This window comes from Brachyhypopomus gauderio, chromosome 15 (genome assembly GCF_052324685.1).
Source record: "Brachyhypopomus gauderio isolate BG-103 chromosome 15, BGAUD_0.2, whole genome shotgun sequence".
In the NCBI taxonomy this organism is placed as follows: domain Eukaryota; kingdom Metazoa; phylum Chordata; class Actinopteri; order Gymnotiformes; family Hypopomidae; genus Brachyhypopomus; species Brachyhypopomus gauderio.
In genome coordinates, this window is record NC_135225.1 from 12609812 (window position 1) to 12635030 (window position 25219).

The following is a 25219-nucleotide window of genomic DNA, read 5'->3' on the forward strand; positions in this document are numbered from 1 at the left end:
TATGATTAAGGCAAAGTCAAATGTATTTATATAGCGCTTTTTACAACACATGTTGTCAAAAAGCAGCTTTACAATCGTATGGGTCCAGTTTGTTTATCAGTTTGTTAAGAACAGATTAAGAAACTGTTATTGAGTATTTCCTCAGTACGAAGAAGCTGATAAACAAACTGTCCTTGGACACTTTTCTCAGTAGAAGAAACTGTTTTGGGGCACTTTCTCAGCACCCAAGGACAGTTTACAATCAACAAACAACAACAGTGCTTTCAAAACAGCAATACACCAGCCAATTACACACAACATAGTCTCAACCAGAAACCGCAGCTCCTCATGGGACTGCATTGGGCATGGGAAGGGCAGAGAGGAGAACGCCCAGAACACATCACCATCCACCACTGGGCATTCAAGCACTCACACCAGGGACCATTTTGGAGTAGCTGATTTTTACCTGGCTTCCATGTTTGTGGACTGTGGAAGGGAACTGGAGACCCTGGAGGAAACCCATGCAGACACAAGGAGAAAATGAAACCCAGATAGGGACACAAACCTGAGATCCTAGCACCAGTGTGAAAACCATGTTACAGAAATTCAAAGCCAGAGCACAATGGCATTAACCAAAATGAGAAACGATCTCAAAAACACTCCATTTAAGCTCTCTGAACAGAAGTGGTACTGGCCACTAGTGTCATTATCCATAATATGTGAACACTGAACTGTGGAATTATGGACAAATGCTTTTTCTTCAGCATCTTGTTTTGCTCACATTCTGATGCATTTAAACATTTAAATGTGGAAAGTGCGCCTAGTCGCCCAAAGGACTTAAAATCCATTTGTTTTTGTTCTTTTGTTAGTTTGATTTTTGTTTTTTGGATTAATGCTGTTGTTATAGCGTAATGTTAACATGAAGCAGTTTGATGATTTTTTTGCTTAATGTATTTGGGCTCTCACTTAATGCAGTTAAGTTATGGACTTTTGTTTGTCTCCAGGCCACTGTATAATTCAGATCGCAACAAAAACCAAGTCGTTGCCTACCACAGGAGCGCTGTACTGAGGTTGCTTTCATTATCCACATGGAACATGGTTCTCACTTCCACGTATCCACAAAAAAAGGATGAGCTTAATATAATAAAGTAATGATTAGGGAATAACTAGTCAAGGGAATCTGAGTATTTTTCTCTGTACTAGAACTGGCAGTTAATTGATGTAGATGTTCACCTTCATCAGTTCCAGCATGCTCTCATAACTCCATTGTCATCTCTTTTCTCTCTATCTCTCTCTGTCTCTCTCCCTCTCTCTCTGGGATCAGAGAAGGCTGCCGGATTGAGAACGTGCAAAAGAACATAAAGTGCAGGAAGTATGCTTTTAATATGCTGCAGCTGATGGCATTCCCCAAGTCCTATCGGCCACCAGAGGGAACCTATGGAAAAGTGGACTCCTGAAGCACGCCTCTATCTCACCTCCTGTCCCTTCTTATAGCTATACCTGCTCATTGTCCTGGAAATTATTTTTGGTACATATACAGATCGTTAATATGTAAAAAAAATTAAGAAAACAGCTTTTGTACAGTATTTGCTAAATTGTTCGCTGCATAGAGTGCAGTACGACAATTGTAATGTGGTATTAAAATAATTAAATGTTGTTTTACGTGATGTTTTAGTGCAGTTTTTAGGATATTTAAGTTTGTCTTTGTGATTCATTTATTCCGTAACATTTTATATTGCAAGCACACACACAGTCTTTGTAACATATGACATAATGTGTTTGATAGACCCAATTACTCGTTCAATTCGAGAGAGTTTGAATGCATAGGAAGTGGTAAAATGCGTATGAATCTCACAATTATAAATAAATTATATGCAATACAAATATAGGTGACCAGATTTTTGTGAGCTGTGTGGAGAAAGTACTTGCGTGTAGAGGCTGTTCCCTGCTTTTGCTGTTCTGGGAAATTTACTTCCATTCTGGCGTTTGCTCTCTCACCTATGTAAACTACGTTTTCCAAGATGCTGGCCTCCTTTACATGTTTCTCTGTAATTGTTTGAAGGTTTTGGCTGTTTGACATTTAGCATGACTTTAGTAAGGCAAAACAGTAATCATATAATACCCAAGAACATTTTCTAATAAACACACAACACCAGTGGTAAGCAGGGAATGGCCAGAAAACATACCTTTCTTTCAATACACCACTGAGCTTATAGCTCGGGATGCCAGACTTTCTGGGTCCCCTCAACTTTTCTCAGCTCCTTATTTTGCTCACATTTTGATTGCCAAACATATAATCCATGTGTGAAGTGCCCCAAGTGAAAAAAGTCTTTCTCTGGCCAATGTGAGAACAGCTTGTGTCATTTATCAGTGTGATAAGAACACTGGTCCGTCACCAATTTGTGACTACAGAAAATTTATCCCTACCCTACCACGAACGCAGTGTAGGTGAAGGTTTAACGTAAAGCAATCCGTTCATCAGACTTCAAATTCTGTTAGAAAGAAAACAATGTTCTATTGTAATCTCTGAGAATACATTTAACCAATTTTATGAAGTTCTATAATGCTAAAACAAACTGCTTTGTAAGATGTTTACTGTTCAGCTAATTTATGGTTTATCCATGTGTGCAAGTGATTGGATGAATTTAAGTGCATTGTTGCTGTCAATCTATAAAATGATAACTGATTTTTCACTATGGATAATAAGTACTTAATCATTTACATTATGTAATGCTATCTAAAGAACTGAGCTTCACTTGGGTTCAAGGTTAACACAATTTATTAGTGTAATACAAATCAATGACTTGCACATTAAAATTGGTTAGATAATGAGGTAATACTATTCATACTGTAAATAACAAAAGCAGTATAGAAAATACTTCCTGAATGTTACACATCGATGTATGGAGAGTAGTCCAAGTCCAAGGAAGACATTTCTCCAACCCCAAAATTTCAACATCTCAGATCTACTCTAGCTCTCCTCCAAAAACCCCCTTCTGGCCCACACTTCCTTCAGTCGTATCTTGACCAAGAACATTATTCGCCACCACTAAGCAATCAAAAGTAACCAAATACTATTCTGACTTCATCATAGGACAACAACCAAATGAACTCACACCTAGTCCCAAAATGTAAAGTCCTGGATCAGGGGAAGTGCCACTGACATGCCCACCCTTATCTTTGTGTGACCACAGATGTGCACAGCAGTGTGGGAAGATAAGAACTCTGTGGCTGAGCTTCAGTTTTCTCCTGCACTGGTAAGCTCGTTGATGTGTGACAGACAGAATGTATTATGTTTCAAAAGGACATGTGGCGTCCTGTTCTATAAGTAGTGCTAGTGTACTGTAATCCAAGACAGTCATGGAACATTGAAGCACTCGTCCAGTTCTGATTTTGTGGTTCAGCATGGTTCAGTCATGTATACTGATGCATCCTTCATCTCCATAAGTATGCATTAGGACATGAAAGGAAATACTACTGCTTTCAGATGTTAATGATTATGACTGATGAATCATTTAAGCTTTATCAGTAAACTCAAAAGTATATCCCAAAAAATATTTATTTATATTTGTTTGTTTTTAGTGTAATGTTATTTTCTTAATCATTGTTTTGCTTGTTTAGTACTGGACATAAGCCTCCTGAAAGGCAAGGTGCAGATGCATGTGCTATCAGTGTGATGTGCACCAGGCAAAATGATATGCAGTATTATAAATACATAAAATACCATCTAGATTGTGCTCAGAGTGCACTAGTGCTCAGGTTAAAGTGTACAGGTGTACTGTAAACTTTGTATTGTATTGTACTGATTTGTTTTGCATCTCAACTGGATTATATCAAATTCCTTGCAATTGATAGCTTTCTGTGTACAGACCACAAAAATAGTGTGCCATTTCAGCATTGTTTCACAATGTTTGGACAAAATTGAAAAGCAAAAATCTCTCTATAATGTCATTTTAATTTTTATACTTTTTTTTACACAAAACTTTAAAAAAATATAAAATATCCACCAACATTATGGTTAAGGTTACGGTTATGTACAGACCCAGGAGAATTTAGCTATAATAGCGAAGGTTCTCCACCCCCTCACAGTGGAAGCAATAAAGAGACAGAAACTGATCTCAGAACAGAAACTAGGCCTGCACAACTGATCCAGTAGAGGACGTTCTATGTTGAGCCTCTAGGAAATCACAGTATGGCGTTCATAATAGTACTTCTCCCAGCATGCAACTTGGCGATATAAATGGCTCTTTTACAATGGCAGAGAAAACCCATCATGCTATAAAAGAAAAATGCGCTGCAAATACACAAAGCAAATTCATCAAAATCACAACTCGTACGCTACATTTTGGGAATTGCTGCAAATCCAGTAAAAACACAACAGAAGTGTTTCTGGACTAGTTATTTTAAGCAGCGACTCTCTAGGTGTTTAGCCAGAAAGGAGTCATGTCATGCATTATCTCATTACGTTGAATGGGACTGAAGTAGTAAAGCTCTTTAAATGTAGCAAGTTGGCTGGATATTTACAAAGAAACTCAGATGTGTTAAATGGGATTTTTTAAGCCTTACTTTCTGTCTAAATACCTAGCTAGGCAGCTACATTTAAAGAGCATGTAGCTTACAAGCGATAAAAGGAGCCTCTACCAAGTGAAAAGTATGCAATTTTATGTCAGGTAAGATAAATAATGCAATTGCATATTAATATGCCTCAACAGTTCCACAAAATAGACCAAACAAAACCTGGTAAGAGACAAAGGGAATAACACACGAGCTAGAAACGAGTTGTGTTATACAGTATCTTATTACTCTGAACGGGACTGAATTAGTAAAGCTCTTTAAATGTAGCTAGCTAGCTAGGTATTTAAGGCTTAAAAGGATTTTAAGCCTTACTTTTCATCTAAATACCAAGCTAGCTAGCTACATTTAAAGAACTTTACTAATTCAGTCCTAAAAACCTAGAGTCGCTGCTTACACTTCCTTTGTGAAACAAACACTTCTGTTGTGTTGTGTGTCATGTCATTTTGATGAATTTGCTTTGTGTATTTGCAGCCTGTTTTTCTTTTGCAGCGTTTTTTCTCTCAGCCACCCTACTCTTGACAAAAGGTATCGTACAATCAAACTGCAGCGTCAAACATGAAGACTCACAGAAGAAAGAAGAAAACTTCTCCTGCCCTTCATCTGCCTCTAGCCTATTCAAACTTTCTTTCTCTTCACTAGTCCTTATTTATACTATATTCAGACAACAAGACAACAAAACTATCAGAAAATATTTTTTAGCAGTAGCAATAATAAGGAAATAAGAATAATAAACATTCAGAGCAATAAACATGGATCAAATTATATTTGACCTGAGGCTAGGAATAACTGTTAACTGTACAATAAATTCCATTATGTTCATAAATATTCACATTAATACATTTACAGGTAAACTTGAATACATTATCGGAATACATGCTACAAACAATAGTGAGCTTATTTACATATTGGCTGTGGTATAATAATAGTGTGCTAACAGTCATTAGTCTCAGGAGTGCCTTTAGCTAATAGCATCGAAATGAAATCCTTCATAGTTTCAGAGAACACTGTGGTGTTGCGTGTTGGGTGTTCTTCACACTGCTGACAGGCTGGACAGTTCTAGCAAATCAGTTCAAATAAACACAACACATTATTTAATATGCTCATGTCACACAAGCTACAAATTGGTTAATTGTTTTCTCAAAGTCTTGATTTAATTATATAGCTTTAAACTCACATCTTAAATATTTAATGTGTTTGTATTGTTATACAATTTAATGTTGAAAAGATATCAAGACCTAGGTAACAATGCAGTTGAAAACCCTTTAATGAACTTACAGATGATGAAGAGAAGTACATCTGTTCAAGGGAGAATATTTTATGTTTAGGGTCGTCTTCATCATGAATACCTTCCTCTTCTAGGAAAACTTCCAGCTCCAGCAGGTAGCAGTGCATGAATCTTTGAGTGCACGCCTTCAAATAAAGATGAAACTTAACTTGAGATGAAAGTTAACAGCATGTCACAGCAATACTACTATTAATCTGGCCAAACCCATGTTCCCCATGTTAAGGTAGCATCCCCTTTACTGTATGAATAGGAATCATAGACAGAATAATGTAATTCAATTGCTGTAATCCAATTGTTTTAGATGGCTAAAAACAAGATGTTAAGATTCTAATGAACTTACATCAACTTTTGCAGGTGGTGTATACAAGAAGGCATCTGAGTTCTAAAAAATGTAAGTTTAAGAAATAAACTAAGGCAAATTGTGAAATGGCTGTATAAAACTGATGTGAACAAGGAGAAGGGTGGTGGGTGGTGTAGCCATGCAGGCCACGCAGGGTCTCACATTAAATTTGGATTTCATCGTCTCCAGGAGGCTTTTGAGCTCAATCAGGTTCTGCGTGTCGTGAGCATGGACGCTGGTCAACAGCACACTCAGACAGCTGAAGACATGGGAAAGCATAGGAAAACAAAACCAAAAAATAATAATAATGCAAAGGTGTATTTTACATTTACATTTACGGCATTTGGCAGATGCCCTTATCCAGAGCGACTTACATTTTTTTTTTTTTTTAATCTCATTTTATACAAGTGAGCAATTGAGGGTTAAGGGCCTTGCTCAGGGGCACCTCAGTCATGGCCTCAGGTCTATGATTTGTTTTGACGTGTATTAATGAACATGTATAATTATTTTACAGACAAAAACAGAAAATACAAGAAATATGTTCACAACATTTAAAAACAATTTTCACAAGGCATCTACAGAGGAATGTCAGTATTTAATGTGACCTCCCTTGGCACTAAGCATATGCTGAACATGCTGACGTTTTCTGAAGGCGTATTCTGGTATATTATACCAGCTTCTTTCAGCAGTTACCAGAGTTCTTTATATTTCAGTCGGTTTGGAGTGTAGGGGGGTGGGAGATCACACTAAATACTAGCCACTATTTCCATATATGGCTTTTTGTCACAGTTCTTCCATGCAATCAACTTCTGGCCAGATCAATCAACTTCTACCCATTCTGAAAATGGTAGATAGATGGATGACATCTTCCAGTTTCAAACGGAAGTAAACATAACATGTCTTTCATCAGTTTCCTTGGCCGACCACTGTGTCTACGGTCCTCAGTGTTGCATGTTTCTTGGTGTTTCTTCTAAAGAGCTCATACAGCACATGTTGAAACCCCAGCCTGCACTGAACCCTTTGCCTGGGTAAGAACTTTCTGATGCAGTGGAACAGTTCAGTCCTGCCCTGGTGTATGACCTCACCTTTGTGGCAGAGTTTGCCTTTGTAGAGGGTTTTAAGCCTACAACACAGCTGTTTCTGTTTAGGTTAATGACTCTGAAACCACATATGCAAATAATGTCATCTGTTCATCTGTCCAGTTTAAATAAATACTAGATCATTAAATAATTAGATAATAATAACTATTCTACATTTTGATGACAGATTTGCATGCTCTTGGTGTTCTGTTAACCGGCTTCATAGAGGGAGAGAAAGATATATATTTATTTATTTTTATATAATCAAATTAAATATGAACAAATTTTGATTCAGCTTTCCAAAGCCAACTGTAACACAATGTAAAAATCTAAATGCAAAATGTAAAATTACTTTATATTTGAATTTGAAATATTCACATTGTGTAAATTTGTAAATAAAATTCCATTCTGGCAAGTGTGGCTGTCTTCCGAAAATGTCAGAAATTCATCTCATATATTTGCATCATACAAAGTCAGTCACACAACACTTTTACCTCCACTCAGTGCACTGTACACAGGTTAAATGCAGATGACAACCCTATAAAGATAGCTGTTAAAAGCACCGGGACCTTAATAGTGCAGAAACTGTTCGCCAGGAACACAGCATCATTGGTCAAGTACATTTGGTCAAAGCAGTGATCCATTTGTTTGTATGACTGTAGAGGTCCATACTTGGGCATAGGTAGTCAGTGCTACAGGGAGTGTCTGGAATGTGGGAGGATTCCGGCTGCTGAGGATTCGATAAACTGTATTCAGTTATGCAATTTAGCAGGAATATTATAAAAAAGAGGGACTTCCAATCATTTGCACATGAGAAAACATGTATTAATACCAGCAGTCTTGCATAACTTTCACCAAGAAGCGGGAAGGTGCAAGCTACGTAGATAAAAGAGTTATTAGGAATTGACTTAATATGGAAATCAAATCTGAGAGATGAATCAAAAAAGTACTCAAGCTTTTTAATAACTGGATCTAACCTATGTATTGAACAGCTAACCCAACTCAGTGGGAATAATCAGATTAAACACACACAGTGTCTTTTATGTGTCTTCAATGTCTCAAACTCAACATTCAGAATTTGTTGTATGCTTGCATAAACATTTGCAGCAATAACAGCTTAGATACTGTTGAGATAGGTTTCTCCCAGTCTTACACACTGTGTGGGAGTTTTCCACTCTTTCTTCCTGGGGGAACTTGTTAAAGTTGTTTGACTTGGTTAGATGGTACATACATATTTTAATTTCCAAATAGTGCCACAGATTCTCAGTTGGACTGAGATCTAGACTTAGACTTGGCCATTTTAGAACATTCACCACTTCTGTATTGCTTTTGCCTTATATTGGGGGTGTGTCCTGCTGAAGGGTGAAGTTCTCCCAAGACAAGGAGATTGTGTTGCCCTACTTCCTTGTGTTTTCAGGCCAGCCCTATGCCTCACTGTTAGGATGCTATGTCTTGAGGAATGAATTTGGGCCAAAATTCTAAATTTTTGTCTTATCTGACCATAGTTTAATCCATGCTTTACTTCATTTCATTTGCAAAATTTATATGATTATAGAGCATTTAAAAAAATTATGTGTTGTACAATTAAATAAACCAGAAGCATATGCAAAAAAAGAAACAGAAGAAAAAGAGAAATGGTACAGCACAATAAAACAACAGCAGTAATAAAAGAGGAGCAGCTTACACGGAGGTAAAAGCCAAGGATGAGAGACTCAGGACGAGACTTAAAAATAGCTAACGTGGGGGCCAGTCTAACACGCAGAGGCCATTTGTTCCAGAGCAGGGAGCTACCAGTGCAAAAGGTCGATCACCTGTAAGCTTCAAACTAGACTTAGGAACAGCCAACAGAAGATGGATGGCAAATCTGAGGCACTGGGTTGGGGTGTAGGGAGTTAATAGATATGAGAGATTCAACTGCTCTTCAATTGTGTGGGATTAAAGGGCAAGCCCTTTGTGAGCAATCTCAGTGTGACTTCTGACTCCCATCTTAGTTTGTCTATATATCGAGGTTTTAATTTTTTCCACATTAGTGAAGTTATAGATGTTCTTCTTTTTACAAACATTGATAATCCATGCTTTTATCCCCACCCGTTTGGGCTACTGTAACATCTGAGTCAGACAGAGGTGACTGCTGCAGCCCATCTCAGTAGGTCTGAGTAGTAGTAGTCTTCTATATTATTTGTAGGTATCTGTCCTCAGTACAATTCAATAATGGCTTTGTGGAATTTTAACGCAGTGGCTTCCCTCCTCCTAGGCCCAAGACCCCACGGGCCTAAGGCAGTCGTGATGGAAGTCACTTATCAGGGCAGGATCCAGGATTCAGTTAGCAGTAACCCAGGACCGCTACTCCGGAGCGAGGTGGGAACTGGCCTCTGAGCCACTGGCTGAGTCTGGGTCCATGGCCAGCTTGTTTCTGGATACTATAAAGCCCAGAAATGAGAATTCCTCGACATGAAACACAGACTTCTCCAGCTGCAGGTACAGGTAGTTCTCAAGGAAAAGCAGAAGAACCCACCATACATGCTGTGATCCTGACGGGATCGACTATATATCAAAATGTCGTCTAGGTAGATGAATACGTACTGGTCCAGGGCCTCACGCAAAATCACACTAGAATATGGCTGGAGTGTTCATAAGCCCAAAAGGCATCACTAAATATTTATAGTGCCCAGAGGGGGTTATAAAGCACTCGTCCCCTGCTTGTACTCGAATCAGGGTATAGGCGCTGCCGAAGTCTAATTTGGTGAAGATGGTGGAGTGCTGGAGCGCCTCGAAGGCAGTGGACATAAGTGGCAATGGATGGCGGTCTTTAACCATTATCTTGTTTAGTCCCCTGTAATCAATACATGGCCTCAACCCCCCGTCTTTCTTCCCTCACCGGTAGGTGAGGTTGAAGGTCGGATGAACCCAGCAGCCAGGGCTTCCTGTATATAGGTGTCCATTGCTTTTCGCTCAGGTGACGAAAGAGAAAAGAGCCACCCCCTAGGGGGGCTGGTGGTTGGCAGCAGGTTGCTTGTCATGGGCCCAGTAGGGAGGCTTTTTTCTTACTGAGCACCTCCTGTAGGTTGTGGTATTCAGCAGAGACTGTCCCGAGATCGAAAGACTCCTGCAACATCTTAGATGTGCTGAGGGGGCCAGCCATCAGACAGAATCCCTGACACTGTCCCCCATTGCCTGACAGAGGTTGAGCCAGTCAATGTTAGGGTTGTTGCGTTAAAGCCAGGAAAACCCGAGGATAAGCCGGGTTTTGGGAGCCGCAATGACGTATAATGTGATTTTTTCCACATGACTCCCTATCCGCATGTCTAGGGGAATGGTTTGGCTCAACACCTCCCCTAACACAAGGGCTCTTCCATTAATGGCAGCAACCGAGAAAGGTGTCTCGAGATGCACCAATGGGATCCCAAGCATGGTGGCCAGAAAAGCATCGATGAAGCTGCCGGCTGCCCCTGAGTCAACAAAGATGAGTAACCTGTTGTCTGAAGCCCCACACCATGACAGAGTCATGTAGAGCACATATGTCAAAGTCAAGGCCCGCGGGCCGGATCTGAATTGATTATCTATGGCCCCCTGGATGATATTTATTTACTATTAGAACCGGCCCGCAGGCCACAGCCGCCCAATGGTGTTTTGCATGCACAAACACTACATTCCCCACAATGCAACGGTAGCCCGCAAAGTCACTGCAGCGCACACAAGCGGTGAGGGTCTGCGCGGCGAAAATGACATAATCGCAGTGGCTCCGCGCGAGGGCATCGCACGCTGTCGATTCGCAAGGTCGTGCACCTCTCGAATTTTGTAACTGCGCGCACCAGTTATATGGAAAAGATTCCATGCCAATTCAAAATGTAATGGCTACTAGGCAAAAATGGAAATGCAATCCACAAAATGCATTGCTTTTCCATACAAACATGCAGAATACGTGCCACAATGAAATGCAAAAGCACTATTACATTACGTTTCAATGCACTTTATCTCTTTATTGAAAAACAATACACAAATTTGTGCCAGAATTGAATATAATACAGCTCGAAATGTAATCACGGCACCGAGGTATTGCTTTTCACCGTACAGTATTTCTGACATAAATGTCTCCTTTAAATGTAATGATCACGAGATTGATTTAAACACTGATGTGATGAAAACATGCCACAATGAAAAGTAAAAGCTCCAGTGTGTGTGGATTTGTATTTAAAGAAAGAAACGCTGAATTCGTGCCAGAAGCCACCTTGAAATGCAATGGACTGAACGTCATTGTATTCCACTGTGTGTCTCTGCGAAGCTGTGTTCGTGCCAGAATGAAATCTAATCACTGTCCAATAGGAACGCTCGCCTGAATGTGGGACGGGGCTTAGACTCCAGTCAGAAGCAATCGTTCGTAGTTGGACTTGAAAGCAGCAGAAATGTCTTTTCACGACAGAATAAAAGAGGAAATAAACTGTCTAATTGGACAAATTGAGGCTGGTGCAGTTACAGACGACTACGTGCTTAACTTAAGCTGAAGGTGCTGGACAATATTGAAAATGGACCTTGAAAGTGTCGTACATGTGCTTGAATTCCACCTTGTAAATGTGGATGAACCCTGCAAACAGTGCTGAAGAGCGGAACGCGACCTCGACCCGCCACAGCGGAGCCCCCGCGATTGCTACCCGTATTTTCCAGATTATAAACGCTACTTATTCCCTCACACTTTGAACCATGCGACTTATAATGAGGTGTGGCTTTTCTGTGGATGTTTCTTCGCCCGTCAGGGGTGGAACAGAAAGTTAATCAGGTGGTAGGACAAAGTGGTAAATCAAAGAAGAATGTGCTCATTTTCATTTAACACATGCAAGCAGCAGGCACGACGCAGAATTTTTTTCAAACGAACTTGTTGTGCCGAATTCCGACACCCCTCGTTTGCACACGCATAAAAACACTACAGATGATATTCCGGAGTTACAGTGATTTTAACTTAGTTCATTGAGCACTCTAGTTTTGTCCTAACTAGATATTTAGACATAATACTGCTGTAATACTGCAAAGAACTGTGAACAGGACTTATTGGGATCTCCATGCATTTAGATATTACTGTGACGCTGGGAGACACATTATTCACACGACATAGCCATCACCACGGAGTTCCACTGACGCAGACAAAGCACGTAGACTACGTATACACACGCCCAAAAGGGAGGGGCCGGGGTCCTCAACGTGACAATTACTATACTTTTATAGCAAGGTAACTTTATTTCTACAGCATTTACACAGTAGAAATTCAAAATGCTTCACACAGACATATACAAAAGAATTAAAATTGGATAGCTTATTACACTCTGACATACATTTCCTCAAGAAGGTTTGTGACAAAAATAAAAAAAAAGTTATAAAAACAATTTATTAAAATAAATACAGATAAATAAAAAACAAATTAAATAATGAAATATAAAAAATGAATTAAAAGATGAAAGAGATACATAAAAGGAAAGTGTCACGATTAGCTCCTCCCCTGGCTGTCAATAATGTATGTTATGTTTATGTTGCCATGGGCGTTCGTAATCCCGCCTCATGATTTGTAACCCTTCCCCTCGTTAGCGTACTCAGGTGTTTCATGTTTAATATGGTGTATATATAACCTGTGTTTGGTATTTTGCTTTGCTGGTCATTGTTTTGCACACAGCCTGTTGGCTATCGTGCTTCAGTGCATCGTTCTGTGTCTTAGTTTCTATTTGTTCTTTGTGTTCAGGCTCTTCATGTTGCTTATGTTCATGTTCTGACTCCCTCTCTGACTTGACCCAAGCCTGCCTTTACGACCCTGATTACGGAAATGCCCTTTAATAAATCTCGCTCCTCTCAGCGATTGTGTCCGCCTCTTCTAAAAGATTATTAAAACTGTACACATGTTAATTTAAGGAAAAAGTATTGATAACAGAAAATACAGATAGAATCAATGTAGGTTACAGCTATACTATAGTACTGTCCCTCAGAGCTAAAATGTGTCAATAGCTTAACTAATCTGAAAGGCAGACTAAAACAGATTTCAGTGTGGGTATGAAAGTGTTTACAGTCTGCACACATCACTAGGTGTTTCACTCAAACCCGTTTACCAGGTTACTCCAACTAGCTCCAGCGTGGTGGCTGAAAACTGCTTCACCAGAGGTTGGAGAGGTTTTTGTTAGTAGGTAAGTTGAACCTAGCCAAAGTAATTATTTGTATACAAGTAGCAATACTTCAAAATATATTCTGAAATTGGGTGGAAGGCAGTGTAATGGTCTGAATTCTGGACTTTTTTCTCCATATACTGTATCTTTGTCTTTGTGTTTCTTTAGCTTCCTCAGAATGTGGTACATGGATTAAAGGGGTATTAACCCAGGAAAGCTGAATGTTTTTAATGAGCAAAGGCCTTCAATGATGACCAAATGAGAGTGTACCTCAAACAGATTGTGGACATGGAAACCATGTAAACAGAGGAGATGCCATGTCAGGATATGCCACACCATGGAATGTAGCTGATGTAGAGTTGACAAAGATGGGAAACAGGAAACCCATTAATCCTGCCACAAAACACACATGACTAAAACCAAATAAGATACTGGTGAGAACGAAGGAATCGCATAAATAAAAAAAAAACATTTAATTATAGGAGTACATAACAATTTAAGACCAACTTTCTGTCTTTTCATTCCTAGTGTATGTGTGTTACACCTATCAGAGTTTCCAAACTCAACGGTGGTTCAAACCGGTTTAGTGGCTAGCAAGCAAGTTAAACTAATATTAATCCACTAATGTTGATTCGCTTTCTTTAAACCATGGCTAAGATTATAGAGTGCTTGCCAACACTCTGAAACTGAACTGCAGCACAGCGGCCAAGATCATACAGAGTTTTAAAAGAGCAGGGTCCACTCAGAACAGACCTTACGTTGATTGGCCAAAAAAGCTGAGTGCATGTGCTCAGCATCACAACCAAATTCGACGCAGGAGGCATTGCTGCAGAGACTGAAGAGGTGGGAGGGTCTGCCTGTCAGTGCTCAGACCATATGCTACACACTACATCAAATTGGTCTGCATGTCTGTCACTCCAGAAGGAAGCCTCTTCTGAAGTCTGTACACAAGAAAGCCAGCAAACAGCTTGATGAAGACATGTCAACAAAGGATATGGATTACTGGAACCATGTCCTATGGTCTGATGAGACCAAGATTAATTTGTTTGGTTCAGATGGTGTTAAGCATGTGTAGCGGCAATCAGGTGAGGAGTACAAAAATAAGTTTGTCATGCCTACAGTAAAGCATGGTGGTGGGAATGCCATGGTCTGGGGCTACATGAGTGCAGCAGGTGTTGGGGAGTTACATTTCATTGAGGGACACATGAACTCCAATATGTACTGTGAAATACTGAAGCAGAGCACCCCTCCCTCCGGAAACTGGGTTGCAGGACAGTGGTCCAGCATGATAATGACCTCAAACACACGTCTAAGACATGCTTTATTGAAGAGGCTGAGGGTAAAGGTGATGAACTGGCCAAACATGTCTCCAGACCTAAACCCAATAGAACATTTTTGGGGCATCCTCAAGCGAAAGGAAGAGTGCAAAGTCTCAAATATCTGCCAGCTCCGTGATGTTGTCATGGGGGAGTGGAAAAGCATTCCAGTGGGAATCTGTGAAGCTCTGGTTAAGTCCATGCCCAGGAGAGTTAAAGCAGTTCTGGAAAATAATGGTGGCCACACAAAATATTGATACTAATATTGATTTTTGTGGCCGGTGGTTTAGACATCAATGGCTGTAAATTGAGTTATTTTGAAGGAAGAATAAATCTACACTGTTATATAAGCTGCACACAGACTACTTTTCATTGTGTCAAAGTGTCATTTTTTCAGTGTTGTCCCATGAAAAGATATACTTAAATATCTGCAGAAATGTGAGGGGTGTACTCACTTTTGTGACACACTGTATGTGTATTTAGTTACTTGGTTAACAGGAAGTACAGAAGTACTGCTACTCACACCGTGAGTAAGGTTTTTGTTATTTGACATGAGTATTACACAATGTGATTAAAGAGGACAGTTTTTTGTCATAATAGAAGTATGTTTTAATGCACTGCTTTTATGCACTTTTTTACGCATTTGTAAAACACATTTATTGCATGTCAGCTGCTACATTCAAATCCCATGCATACTTTTCAAAAGGAGTCAAACGAATCCTTTGAAATTCTTTGACACTGAACAGACCAAAGAGTGCCATCGACTATCGTCATAGCCTTTTAAAACCATTGACACAACACAACATATCTAACCATTCACAAACAAAGCCTGGAAAAGAATCTGAATAAAAGTCAGAATTTAAAAATCTGAATGTACAGACCACACATCTTGATCTGTCAGGTTCTATAGAGACAACCACAGGTGCCTTTGTGAATGGACTATAAAATCATTTTCAGACATTTTCTAATTCTCCTTTTTAAAATATGAGTCATGGTAGATGTGAAATCCTGCCCAATATGTGAAAACCAAGTTCAATTTGAAGAATAACAGAACAGGCTAACTAATTCAACAATGATAGATTATTTGGAAACATGAAGCCATCACAATACCATCAAGAAAACCTTCTTTCACCTATTCTAGCTATAACACCACAGCTGATTATTTGCAGATGCAAACTAGAAAGAGGCCTTGATATACTTGGTTTGTAATCATTAACAGAGCTTAAACATATTTCTAAATACACTGCTATTAAGAATAAAGCATTATTGCACTGTTGGCACAGAGAAATGTATGATTTCACTGCATACAAGCACTTCTCTAACCCTCACAGTGGAGACATTGTCTTTATGCTGCACCGGCTCCAGTGTTGTAGGTACAGTGAGGGAGCTGCACTGGTGACGCTGTGTCACTGGTGTCCAGGCAGCCCCTGACAGCAGAAACACTACGGCACAGTTTAGGACCTAACCCGGTCTCAAAGCTAAGACTCCACCGGCCGGCCGGATTGTGACAGAGAGTCGACTAGTCATGACGATTGAAGTCGAGATGTAACAAACATTAGTGGTAAATGATGTTGCAATTTGAGTTGATGGAAATATTCAAAAGAATATAAGAAGAGAAGTATAAGGGAAAGGGAGGAGCAATGGAAAGCTTAAGTGCACAGGATAAATCAAATGTGCATTCTTTGAATAAAGAGAATCACTTGTATGCAACAGTAGGGTACATTTGTCTGGGAAACTTTCTTTGTGTATGAAACTAAATATAAAATGTACAAATATACAAATATAGTGCAAGGGAAACCTGTAATATGCGTATGTTTGACTACAAAAATCAGGATACAAATTGTCTGCACTTACAGTATATCCTTACTTTTGTAAGTCGCTCTGGATAAGAGTGTCTGCTAAATGCCATAAATGTAAATGTAATGTCCAATGGCCACTACTCCATCATGATTTTATTACTCTGGGATATAAGCAGTGTCTTATGTTTTAGTGTGCTATACCTCAGAATTAAGAAAGAATTCCAAACCTCGATGTTCAGGTGGCACTCCAGGTTACTGTCAAAGCACCAGAGAAAACAAACACATCTCAAGGTTCTCTGCAAGAGATCAAAGCACTCATTTAAGAAACCAAAAGTCTCAATAAATAAATGGCTTTTAGTACCACATTTAGCTTAAATACAACACACATAAATTTTTTTACTGATGTAAACATCATGTAAGCAATGATCATTTGCATGTGGCAGCAGGAAGTTCATGTTACACAAGGCAGGAATGGCACGTATTGGCAAGTGCCACTTTGCAGACGGCATCCATCATTAATATTTAATGAGCGACACAAGCTGATTGTGGTGCCTGTCTCTCAGAAACGTCGACAGGTATCTGAAAACACCTCTTCTGAATGTATCTGCACACTGGCCACTCAACTATGCTACCCAGAGCACTACCATCAGCCATCGACACCCACAAAAAGTGACAGTATAGGATATTTGATGGATCTGTGGAAATGCAGATAAATAAAATATAAAGTATAAAATTCTTTACAATTCCATTGTCAGCTAGAATGAAAAATATGAACTCTAACCCTAGAAGAATGTTACGTGATAATAACAGTAATAATAATAATAATAATCTAAACAGTAATAATTTAGATTAGAACACAGGGTTTTACCATCTGTATCTAAGACATTGCTACCAGAATGACACTTTATCCACTCAGCCTCTCTGTCTTCTGAGGCTATGGGTTGATTTAGTGATTTGTGCTGGTATTACACTGAAATTACACTGTAACCAACTAATTCCATTATGGTACATTAACATGCTCTTAAACACTTTGCCTTCGTTATCATACACTATTCAATTAGAAGGGTGTTTTACATAGTATTGTTAGGAAACATAAACAATACTTGAATGCAGATCTTCAGAATATGAGACTACACTGTACCTTCATGATAAATTAGTAAAACACCAATCAAAATGTTTTCAGGTTGTGTCGTCCTCTAAAATTCATTTGCACAAAGGCAGCCTATTTATGTCTGGATGTCCTCTGTACTGTATTTTGTGTACATGATGACATTAAATCCCCCTGTCCTAGACAGCCCACATAAACCTGACTACGCCACTGACTGAGCCATCTATCTATAAGACCGTCAAATAGATTTTTTTGAATAGTATTTTTTATTGAATTGAATATTAAATAGTAGGGGTGTATTCAACTAAGGATTTTCATAGTCAAATCTGATTCGTCTGCTTTTCCCTTTAGTCGACTAATAGTCGAATCGGGTTTATTTTATTTATTTATTTTTAGAGCGCCTTAAACGGTCGTTCTCATTCAGGACTTTTTTCCTCTTCAAAGTAAAAACCTAAAACACTTAGATAAATGAATAAACACGGTAGGTTGGCTTTATTCAGCTTTTATTTATTTACTTTTTTTTTTGAAACGTAGGGATTAAGCGGTTCAGATAATGGATGGATGGATGGGTTAGAGAACATTAACCGTCAGAGCGCATTTCGCATATCGAACTGTCCGTGCAAAATGTCAAAAATATTTTAAATAAAATATGCCTGCCTGAAAATATTTTTAAAATTGCCACACAACAGCAAAAAAATACAAGGAAAGGTTCAAGTAACGGGGTTTAAAAGCAAACAACAACAAAAAATGTTTATAGACCTACTTGAGACGCACCGCGACGACACGACCGAAACGACAAACATTTTTTTTCGCCTTACGCGTTTTAAATGGTATGCCATGTTGGTTGTTGTGCGAAATGAAAGACGTTGATGACATAAGTTGCACTTTACTTTGTTTGATTCATCTTTATGTTTTTCAAAATACTTTTGAAGTTTTTAGTAGCCATTATAATCTCGGCAGATGCTGCGTATTCTGTAGCGTGTTCAGCTCCGCTCGTTTGGATTGTGCAACAGCAGGGTGTGATTTATTAATGTGTAGTAAGGAAGATGCCTATTGTTAATGCGCAAACATCATTTTTTAAATATTTATTAACAGAAATGTGGATGATTTTATTTGACAAAAGGCTATATATAACGAAAACAAAGACATTTCATGTAACAACTAATGCTTAGCTGCATCCTTAGGCACCTCCATGCAGTTAGAATGGTACATTCGACTAAGACGTTCATAGTCGACTAGGGGGTATAGTCGACTAGTCGAATCAGCGACTATTGCAGGTCACCCCTATTGAATAGTATTTTTTAAATATGTATTTTTTGAATCGACACTGTCAGATATGGCTCTGCCCCACCTGTCTGTCTGTCTGTCGTGTTTTTCCATGTGCTTTTGTTTTTAGTTCAGCCTGCCACGTCTTTGTCATCTGTTACTCCGCCCTCTCGTCATTGTTCCCAGCTGTGTCTTGTTTAGTTCTTTGTCAGATTGCCTTTCTTTTGGATTTGCTCCTAATAAATCTTGATCTACTCAGCAAATGTATCCACCTTGTTCTTGCTCCATGACCAAGGTGTTACAGAATGACATATTCATTAAGCAGATGCTCTTATCCAGTGCTTTACATCTACACAGAATGCATCCTAGATAGTAGCATAGATAACCATAGATAGATAAACATACAATTTAAAGAACAAGGAAACAAGTGCTATATGCAGTGTTTGTGGTCATTACTCAACAAAAGTACTCAACAAAAAAGATGAGCCTTCAGTCTAATGACCAACCCACGAAACTCAGGTCTGGCTTCTATTTAGTTTCTGTTCCTGTTGCAAATTTTGTTTCTGCTTGGTGACTGTCTCTTGATGTTGGATACCTGTCTGTGTCAGATTGTCTTTCTTTTGGATCTACTCCTAATAAACTTCACTCTACTCGGCCTCTACCTCGGTCTTGCTCCACAATGGATTACAGACACCATTTTCTTTGTTGTGCCATATTAACAACAACAATACATTTGATGCAGTAAAACGTTGAACATATATCTCATTAAAAATGTATTTAAAAATGTATAATTTATGGTTATGTGTTTATTTGCACATAGGTGTTTTGTGTGGGTGTGTGTGTTTTTGTGTAGGTCAAGGTGTATGCTTGTGTTAAACATGTATGCTTGTGTCAAACCATTAACCATTTCCTTTAGCTAGGTCTTATCATCTTATCATCTCATTTATTGAGGCCTTACTCAGTCATTGCCTGCATTCCCTGCAATTCCACAAAGGCTCTCGTGGCAGCATGATTTGACCTGACAATAGCACAACCTGTCCTAAGTGGTCTTTGGAATGTTCCAAGCCCTTTAGCTAAAATGGGCCAGTATCTAAATCTAGATTTGCATTTCTTGAAGGAATTATGAGAGGGCTTGAAAAGGTGTGACCAGTTCTGACTAAGGTTATGGCTAATACCCTTGAGTGAGGAAGCATAAGGTCAGTGACCTGCCTGGGACCAAAATTTGAGTAGAGTGTGTAGAGTCTAGTGTGTACTAAGCTATGCATGTGGTGTGTAGTGTGTATGGTGTATATGTTGTATATGGTGTGTCTCAAGTATAAAGATGTGTAGTGTGTATTGTTGTGAATGATGTGTATGAAGGTGTGTATTGTAGTGTGAATGATGTGTGAGTGTGTGTGTGTGTGTGTGATTATGTGTGAATGATCATGTGTATACAGCATGAATGAAGGTGAGTGTGTGCGTGTACAATGGTGTGTGCAGTGTGTATGAAGGTGTGTACAATGTGTATACAGTGTATGCATTAGATGTGTGTCTGAAGAACCTCCTTAGGTATGTGTCTGTCTGTGTAGTGTGTGCGACAGAGTGATTGTGAATGAAGGTGAGAATATGACATAAAAGAATGTGAGTGTGTGTGTATGACGGTGTGTGCAGTATATGAAGGTGTGTACAGTGAGTGTATAGTGTGTGCATTCTCTATGTGTAGTTGAACAACACCTTAGGTATGTGTCTGTGTGTGGTGTGTGAGAGATTGATTGTTAATGAAGGTGTGTATATGGCATGAAAGACGGTGAATGTAAATGTGAATGTCAGTGTGTGCACTGTGTATAAAAGTGTGTACAGTGTTTGCAAAGTGAGTGTGTGTGTCTTTGTTTGTGTGTCTGTGTAAGTGAACAACACCTCCTTAGGTATGTGTTTGTGTCTGTGTGGCGTGTGTGAGATACACAGATGTATGTGTGTACAGGGAAGACAGGGGAAAATACATTTAACACAGGCACAGTCACAAACACACACACCGGCACATGAAACACAAGGGGCACAAGAGGGAAAAGGGGATTAGGCAGAAACAACGGGATTGACACACAGGCATGGCCAGCCAGGAGATCCCTCTTCCCACTTGTAAGAGCGGGGCCAGCGGCGCGAACCCTCCCAGGGCTGCAGGCGGAACCGGAGGCGGAGTCCCCCCGGTCCTCGGGACCGATCCTCCCGCGCGCAGCGCCGTTTGGTGCTCCAAGTAAACGCGCGCCCCACTTGCCTCGTTCTGGGAGCGTCAGATTTCTTCCTGGGCGCTGGCGGAGGGTCTGCCTGACGCAGCTCGCTCTCAGCTGCACAAGGGACCTCTGGGGGCACCCCAAAACTCAACTGGCAGCGCCACCTCGCCCCTCGACGTCTCCATCTCCACCTCCTCCTCCTCCTCCTCCGAGACTCCCAGGCTCTGCAACATCGCCTCCTCTGAGGTCATGTAGGGCGAGCAGTCCATCCTGCTCACCTCAGAGTCAGAACACGCTTCTTCCTCCGGCCCTTCTCCCTTCTCAGACTGTACGGTCACCTCTGACCATAAAGAGGAGGAAGGGCTAGCTGCCTCCTCGCCTTCACTGTCGGACTCAGCGGGGGGGCGCGCACTCGGACGGAGGGGGGCTGACGTCATGTTCCTCTTCTTTGTAATACTCGGTCGGGGCTGAGTAAATGGGGGGGGGGGGGGGGTTTGACGTCTGAGTCCTCTTCTCCGTAATACTCGGTTGGGACCGAGTAAATGGACAGAGGGGGGCTGACGTCTGATTCCTCTTCTTCGTTATACTCGGTTGGGGCCGAGTAAACGGACGGAGGGGGGCTCACCCTCGCCTTCTCTGTAGTGCTCAGTTGGAGCAGAGCCTACAGAGGGCAGAGGGCTGACTTCCTCCGTTGCGAGAGGAGCGGAGTGCTCTAACGGAGCAGAGCTGGCTTCTCTCTCCGTCTCTTCCTCCGAGTCTGGGGGGGGACCAGTGTCCTCCTCCAGGTTCCCTCCACCAGCAACTCCTCTCTGGCATGTACAGGGAAGGATGAATGGTGACGTTTCCTCTTCCCCTTCTTTGCCCGAGAAGCGTATAACAGCATCTTGTCGGCTCGTCTTTATGTTACGACGGGAGGCGGCAGGCACGACGAGTGGGTACTTTAACATATAGACGTTTATTGGTGAGGCACAAATAACAAAGTGCGGCGCGGATTGCGCAAGCACTCTACAAACACACTCACGCGTCACGAGCTTCAGACAAAGACGAGTACGAGACGCACATTAAATAGGTGTAGAACACATACCCTCGTGATCACAAGACAAGGCACAGGTGAGACTAACGAACACACTCACAAACAACCCACACCCACGGAACTACAAACATGGACATAACTAGACGCAGACAACATAACGACACGCCCACAAGGAGGGGTCCGGAGCTGTCACTGTGACACCAATTGCCTCATAGCACAAGTTACAGCATCGAAATCTTCAAAATGCAGTTTGAACAGAGTCTGTACGTTAAGTGGTTCAGGTTCTATTAAACGCACAAATGTGTGGAAGAAGAAGCAGAAGAATTATACAAATTATAAGAACTTTGAGGGATAACTGGCCCTCAAACTTTTCAAGCCCTCTAATGACTTTTAAAAATAGGGAAGCAAATCCGTCTCACTAGATTGTGAAATTCAAACGCCTTTGACATTTTTTTTGCCATTGAAATTATGTATACATTTTTTGGCTTCTGATTTCAACCCTTGATTTTTTCTGTGACTCATTTTAACTTGTATTTTTCAATGTTTAAAAATTCAGAATATAAAAATTCACTTGAAATTCAGATGCTAAAATTCACAGCACAAAATCAGATAACACATTCAAGACACTAAGAATGAGCAATTGAGTCTCAAATCTACGGTGGCCCATAGCTGTCTTAAAAACCTTTTCAGGCTTAATTGCCTAGCTAGTTACATTTAAAGAGCTTTACTAATTAAATCCCATTCTATGTAATGAGATACTGCATAACACAACTCTTGTTTCTAGTTAAAAAACTACAGTGTTATTCCCTTTGTTTCTTACCAGATTGTGTTTCATCTATTTTGTTGAATCGTTTTAAGACATAGGCTACTGCATCATTTACTTTACCCATGATAAAATAACATTTTTTAACATTGAAAAATACAACCTTGAAAAATTAGTGCCCGAATAGTCTAATTCAAGTGTTTAAATGTGATGGATTTACTTCCATACACAAAGATCAAGATAGTTTTTAATGTATTTTGTTGTTTTTTGAAGGCGCTTGTTAAAGCTTTATCAATAAACATTTTTGTTTTATTGGTATGATCAGAGGCGGTCTTTGCATAGAGACGTGGCTAGGCAACTGCCTTGGGCCCCTCCCACTGCAGCCCACTGTAGGGGCCCCCTGACTAGCTAACTTATTTCTCGCATATTAATGTTGATGGGCCCCCTAGCTAATTTCGCCTTGAGCCCCCAAATTGCTAAGTCCGCCACTGGGTATGATAATTTCTTTGTCAACATTAGTTATTAGTGAAATTTCCATACTTACCATACATCTCGCCAAAGTGCTACAAGTAACACTGCCCCGCCCAACTTAGCAACCTCAGACCAATTAAAACTATTGTTATATGTTAACTAGTGTTGTAGTAACAATGTAAAATGATTTCTGATTGGATGCAAGGTTTTATAGAACTATGAACCTTATCTGGCCCATTTTAGCTGACTTCACCCTATTCACACAAGAATAAACAACTTCTAGCCACAAACTAGGACCGGTGACCATTTATCAGATAAGATTGCATGGATCACGCACTTCACTACTGCCAGGTGACGTCTTTCAGTAGCCAAGTAATAACAGCTGATCCCCATATATATCTGAGACCAAACCTTCTAACTAGTGTTGCCACCTGTCCCGGTTTTTCTTCTTTTTAATATTCGGTCCCGGCAAAAAAAACTACCCCCCCCCCCCCCCCCCCCGGCAACAGATTAGACTCGCCACCCTGTGTCAGTATGACAGTGTCCTTGTTTTTTGTCAGATCTAGGTGGCAACGCTACTTCTAACGAACCTACGTGAGAACGCTCTATATCCTTGGGGACCTCACGATTTGACATGTGTCACTTTAAATGGCGTGTGTGAGACTGGTTCCGACCAGACGACGCTTGCAGCATGCCTAACCTAAACCGCGCCACTGGATAGCCGCACACGAGAGGCTGAAGCGCTTGACGAGCTGCGAGTGGCTCACAGCCAAATCCTGAGAGCCGAAGACATTCAGATGGCCGCTGGCACTCGCGGTGTTTCAGGTCGTCATGGCGTTTGTAAAGGCAGGTGCTACGTATCAGGTGTTAATGGAGACGCTTGGCACCAAGTGCAGTTTCGGTTTGCGTTAGGGCCACTTCCTCCTGCCACACGCCAGATGGACCCTCACTCCAACCAACCGAAACCGAAAGGGTTTGAAACGTCGCGTTGCATAAGCACAATTAAATGCCATTTGGACCCATTTCAATTTTATCCTGTATAGGAAACATTTACTCGACTATAGCGAACATAACTAAATTAACACACCAAACTGCCCCTGTAACCCAGAAGGTCGCTCGTGTTAACATTAGATGCAGCTAAAAATAACTAAATGTAGTAGACGTAATTATATAAAGTGCTGTTGAAAACAAGTATATTTTCTTATCAGATTTTTAGTTGAAACGCTGCTACGACAGTTATACGATACAGTTCTTTGCGATTTACAACGTTAAACAAATTGCTCGCCGCCGCTATATAAATAACAATGTTTACGTTTCCTACCTTTGAATTGTGTTTTGGCGGTTTGTTCCAAAATCCAAAGACCAAAATTAGGAAGCGGATCAAACGAGTGAACATCTGCACAAAATAGTCGGGTGGCCATGCAACCACTCCAGTTCCAGTTCACATTTTCTCATCATGTCAAAGTCCAACATAAAATCATGTAATATAATATTTACTGTCAGCCCGTTGTGTAGGTCCCAGGTGAAAAGTATCACACAGTTTCAGTGGATCCATGAGTTCTGACGTTTCCATAAATGCATCTTTGCTCCAATAAAAAAAGCGTCAACACTGTTGCAGTACCTACCCCACCCTACGGCGACTCGTCCAACTTTCACTTTTCCCGCTTGACGGCAGGGCAGGTATAACCCGAGTTCCCAAATAGTACAGGAGCGCAGACACGTCCCAACTCCGCTTACGGTTTACTCAGGCCGTCAAACAGAGGCAGCGCGTTATGGTCGTATGAGGCGAGACTAACGCTAATGAAAACCGTAGCGCAATGGCATGAGGAACAACTGGTGCACTAGTTACTGCACCTCA

At 40.5% G+C, this 25219-nt stretch overlaps 2 protein-coding genes across 4 annotated transcripts in view; one reads left to right on the forward strand and one right to left on the reverse strand.

Annotated features, from left to right (window-relative positions):
• The window catches only part of inpp4b (inositol polyphosphate-4-phosphatase type II B), a 141517-nt gene extending 138905 nt beyond the window's left edge, over positions 1–2612 (forward strand). Inside the window, exon 25 of one of the 2 annotated variants that reach the window (XR_013121214.1) lies at positions 1304–1437. Coding sequence is in view for 1 of the 2 variants with exons in the window: in XM_076973962.1 (XP_076830077.1) it covers positions 1304–1436 (133 nt within the window). In the remaining variant the exon portion in view is untranslated. Of the gene's footprint in view, positions 1–1303 lie in introns of both variants that reach the window. The other variant, XM_076973962.1, reaches the window with a different exon arrangement.
• A 128-nt stretch (positions 2613–2740) lies between these two features.
• Positions 2741–25182, reverse strand: il15 (interleukin 15). 2 transcript variants are annotated; one of them, XM_076973974.1, is made up of 6 exons: positions 24683–25182; positions 16715–16809; positions 6342–6438; positions 6180–6221; positions 5830–5964; positions 2741–5610 (listed from the first exon to the last, which is right to left on the reverse strand). In XM_076973974.1, the coding sequence occupies exons 1-6, from the start codon at positions 24755–24757 to the stop codon at positions 5485–5487; spliced, it is 570 nt and encodes a 189-aa protein (XP_076830089.1). In that variant the 5' UTR covers positions 24758–25182; the 3' UTR covers positions 2741–5484. The 2 variants fall into 2 exon arrangements, with proteins under 2 accessions (XP_076830089.1, XP_076830090.1); XM_076973975.1 differs by lacking the exon at positions 6180–6221.
• Between the last annotated feature and the right edge of the window lie 37 nt (positions 25183–25219).

What these genes read in the sequence shown, in the direction of transcription:
- il15 (XM_076973974.1), bottom strand. Translation starts at nt 24,757, where the DNA reads ATGTTCACTCGTTTGATCCGCTTCCTAATTTTGGTCTTTGGATTTTGG. An exon ending in AATTCTTTCTTAATTCTGAG is followed by an intron (nt 6,439 to 16,714) that starts GTATAGCACACT and finishes CCATGTCTTCAG; the next exon opens with CTGTCTGAGTGTGCTGTTGA. An exon ending in TGTACTTCTCTTCATCATCT is followed by an intron (nt 5,611 to 5,829) that starts GTAAGTTCATTA and finishes CTGATTTGCTAG; the next exon opens with AACTGTCCAGCCTGTCAGCA.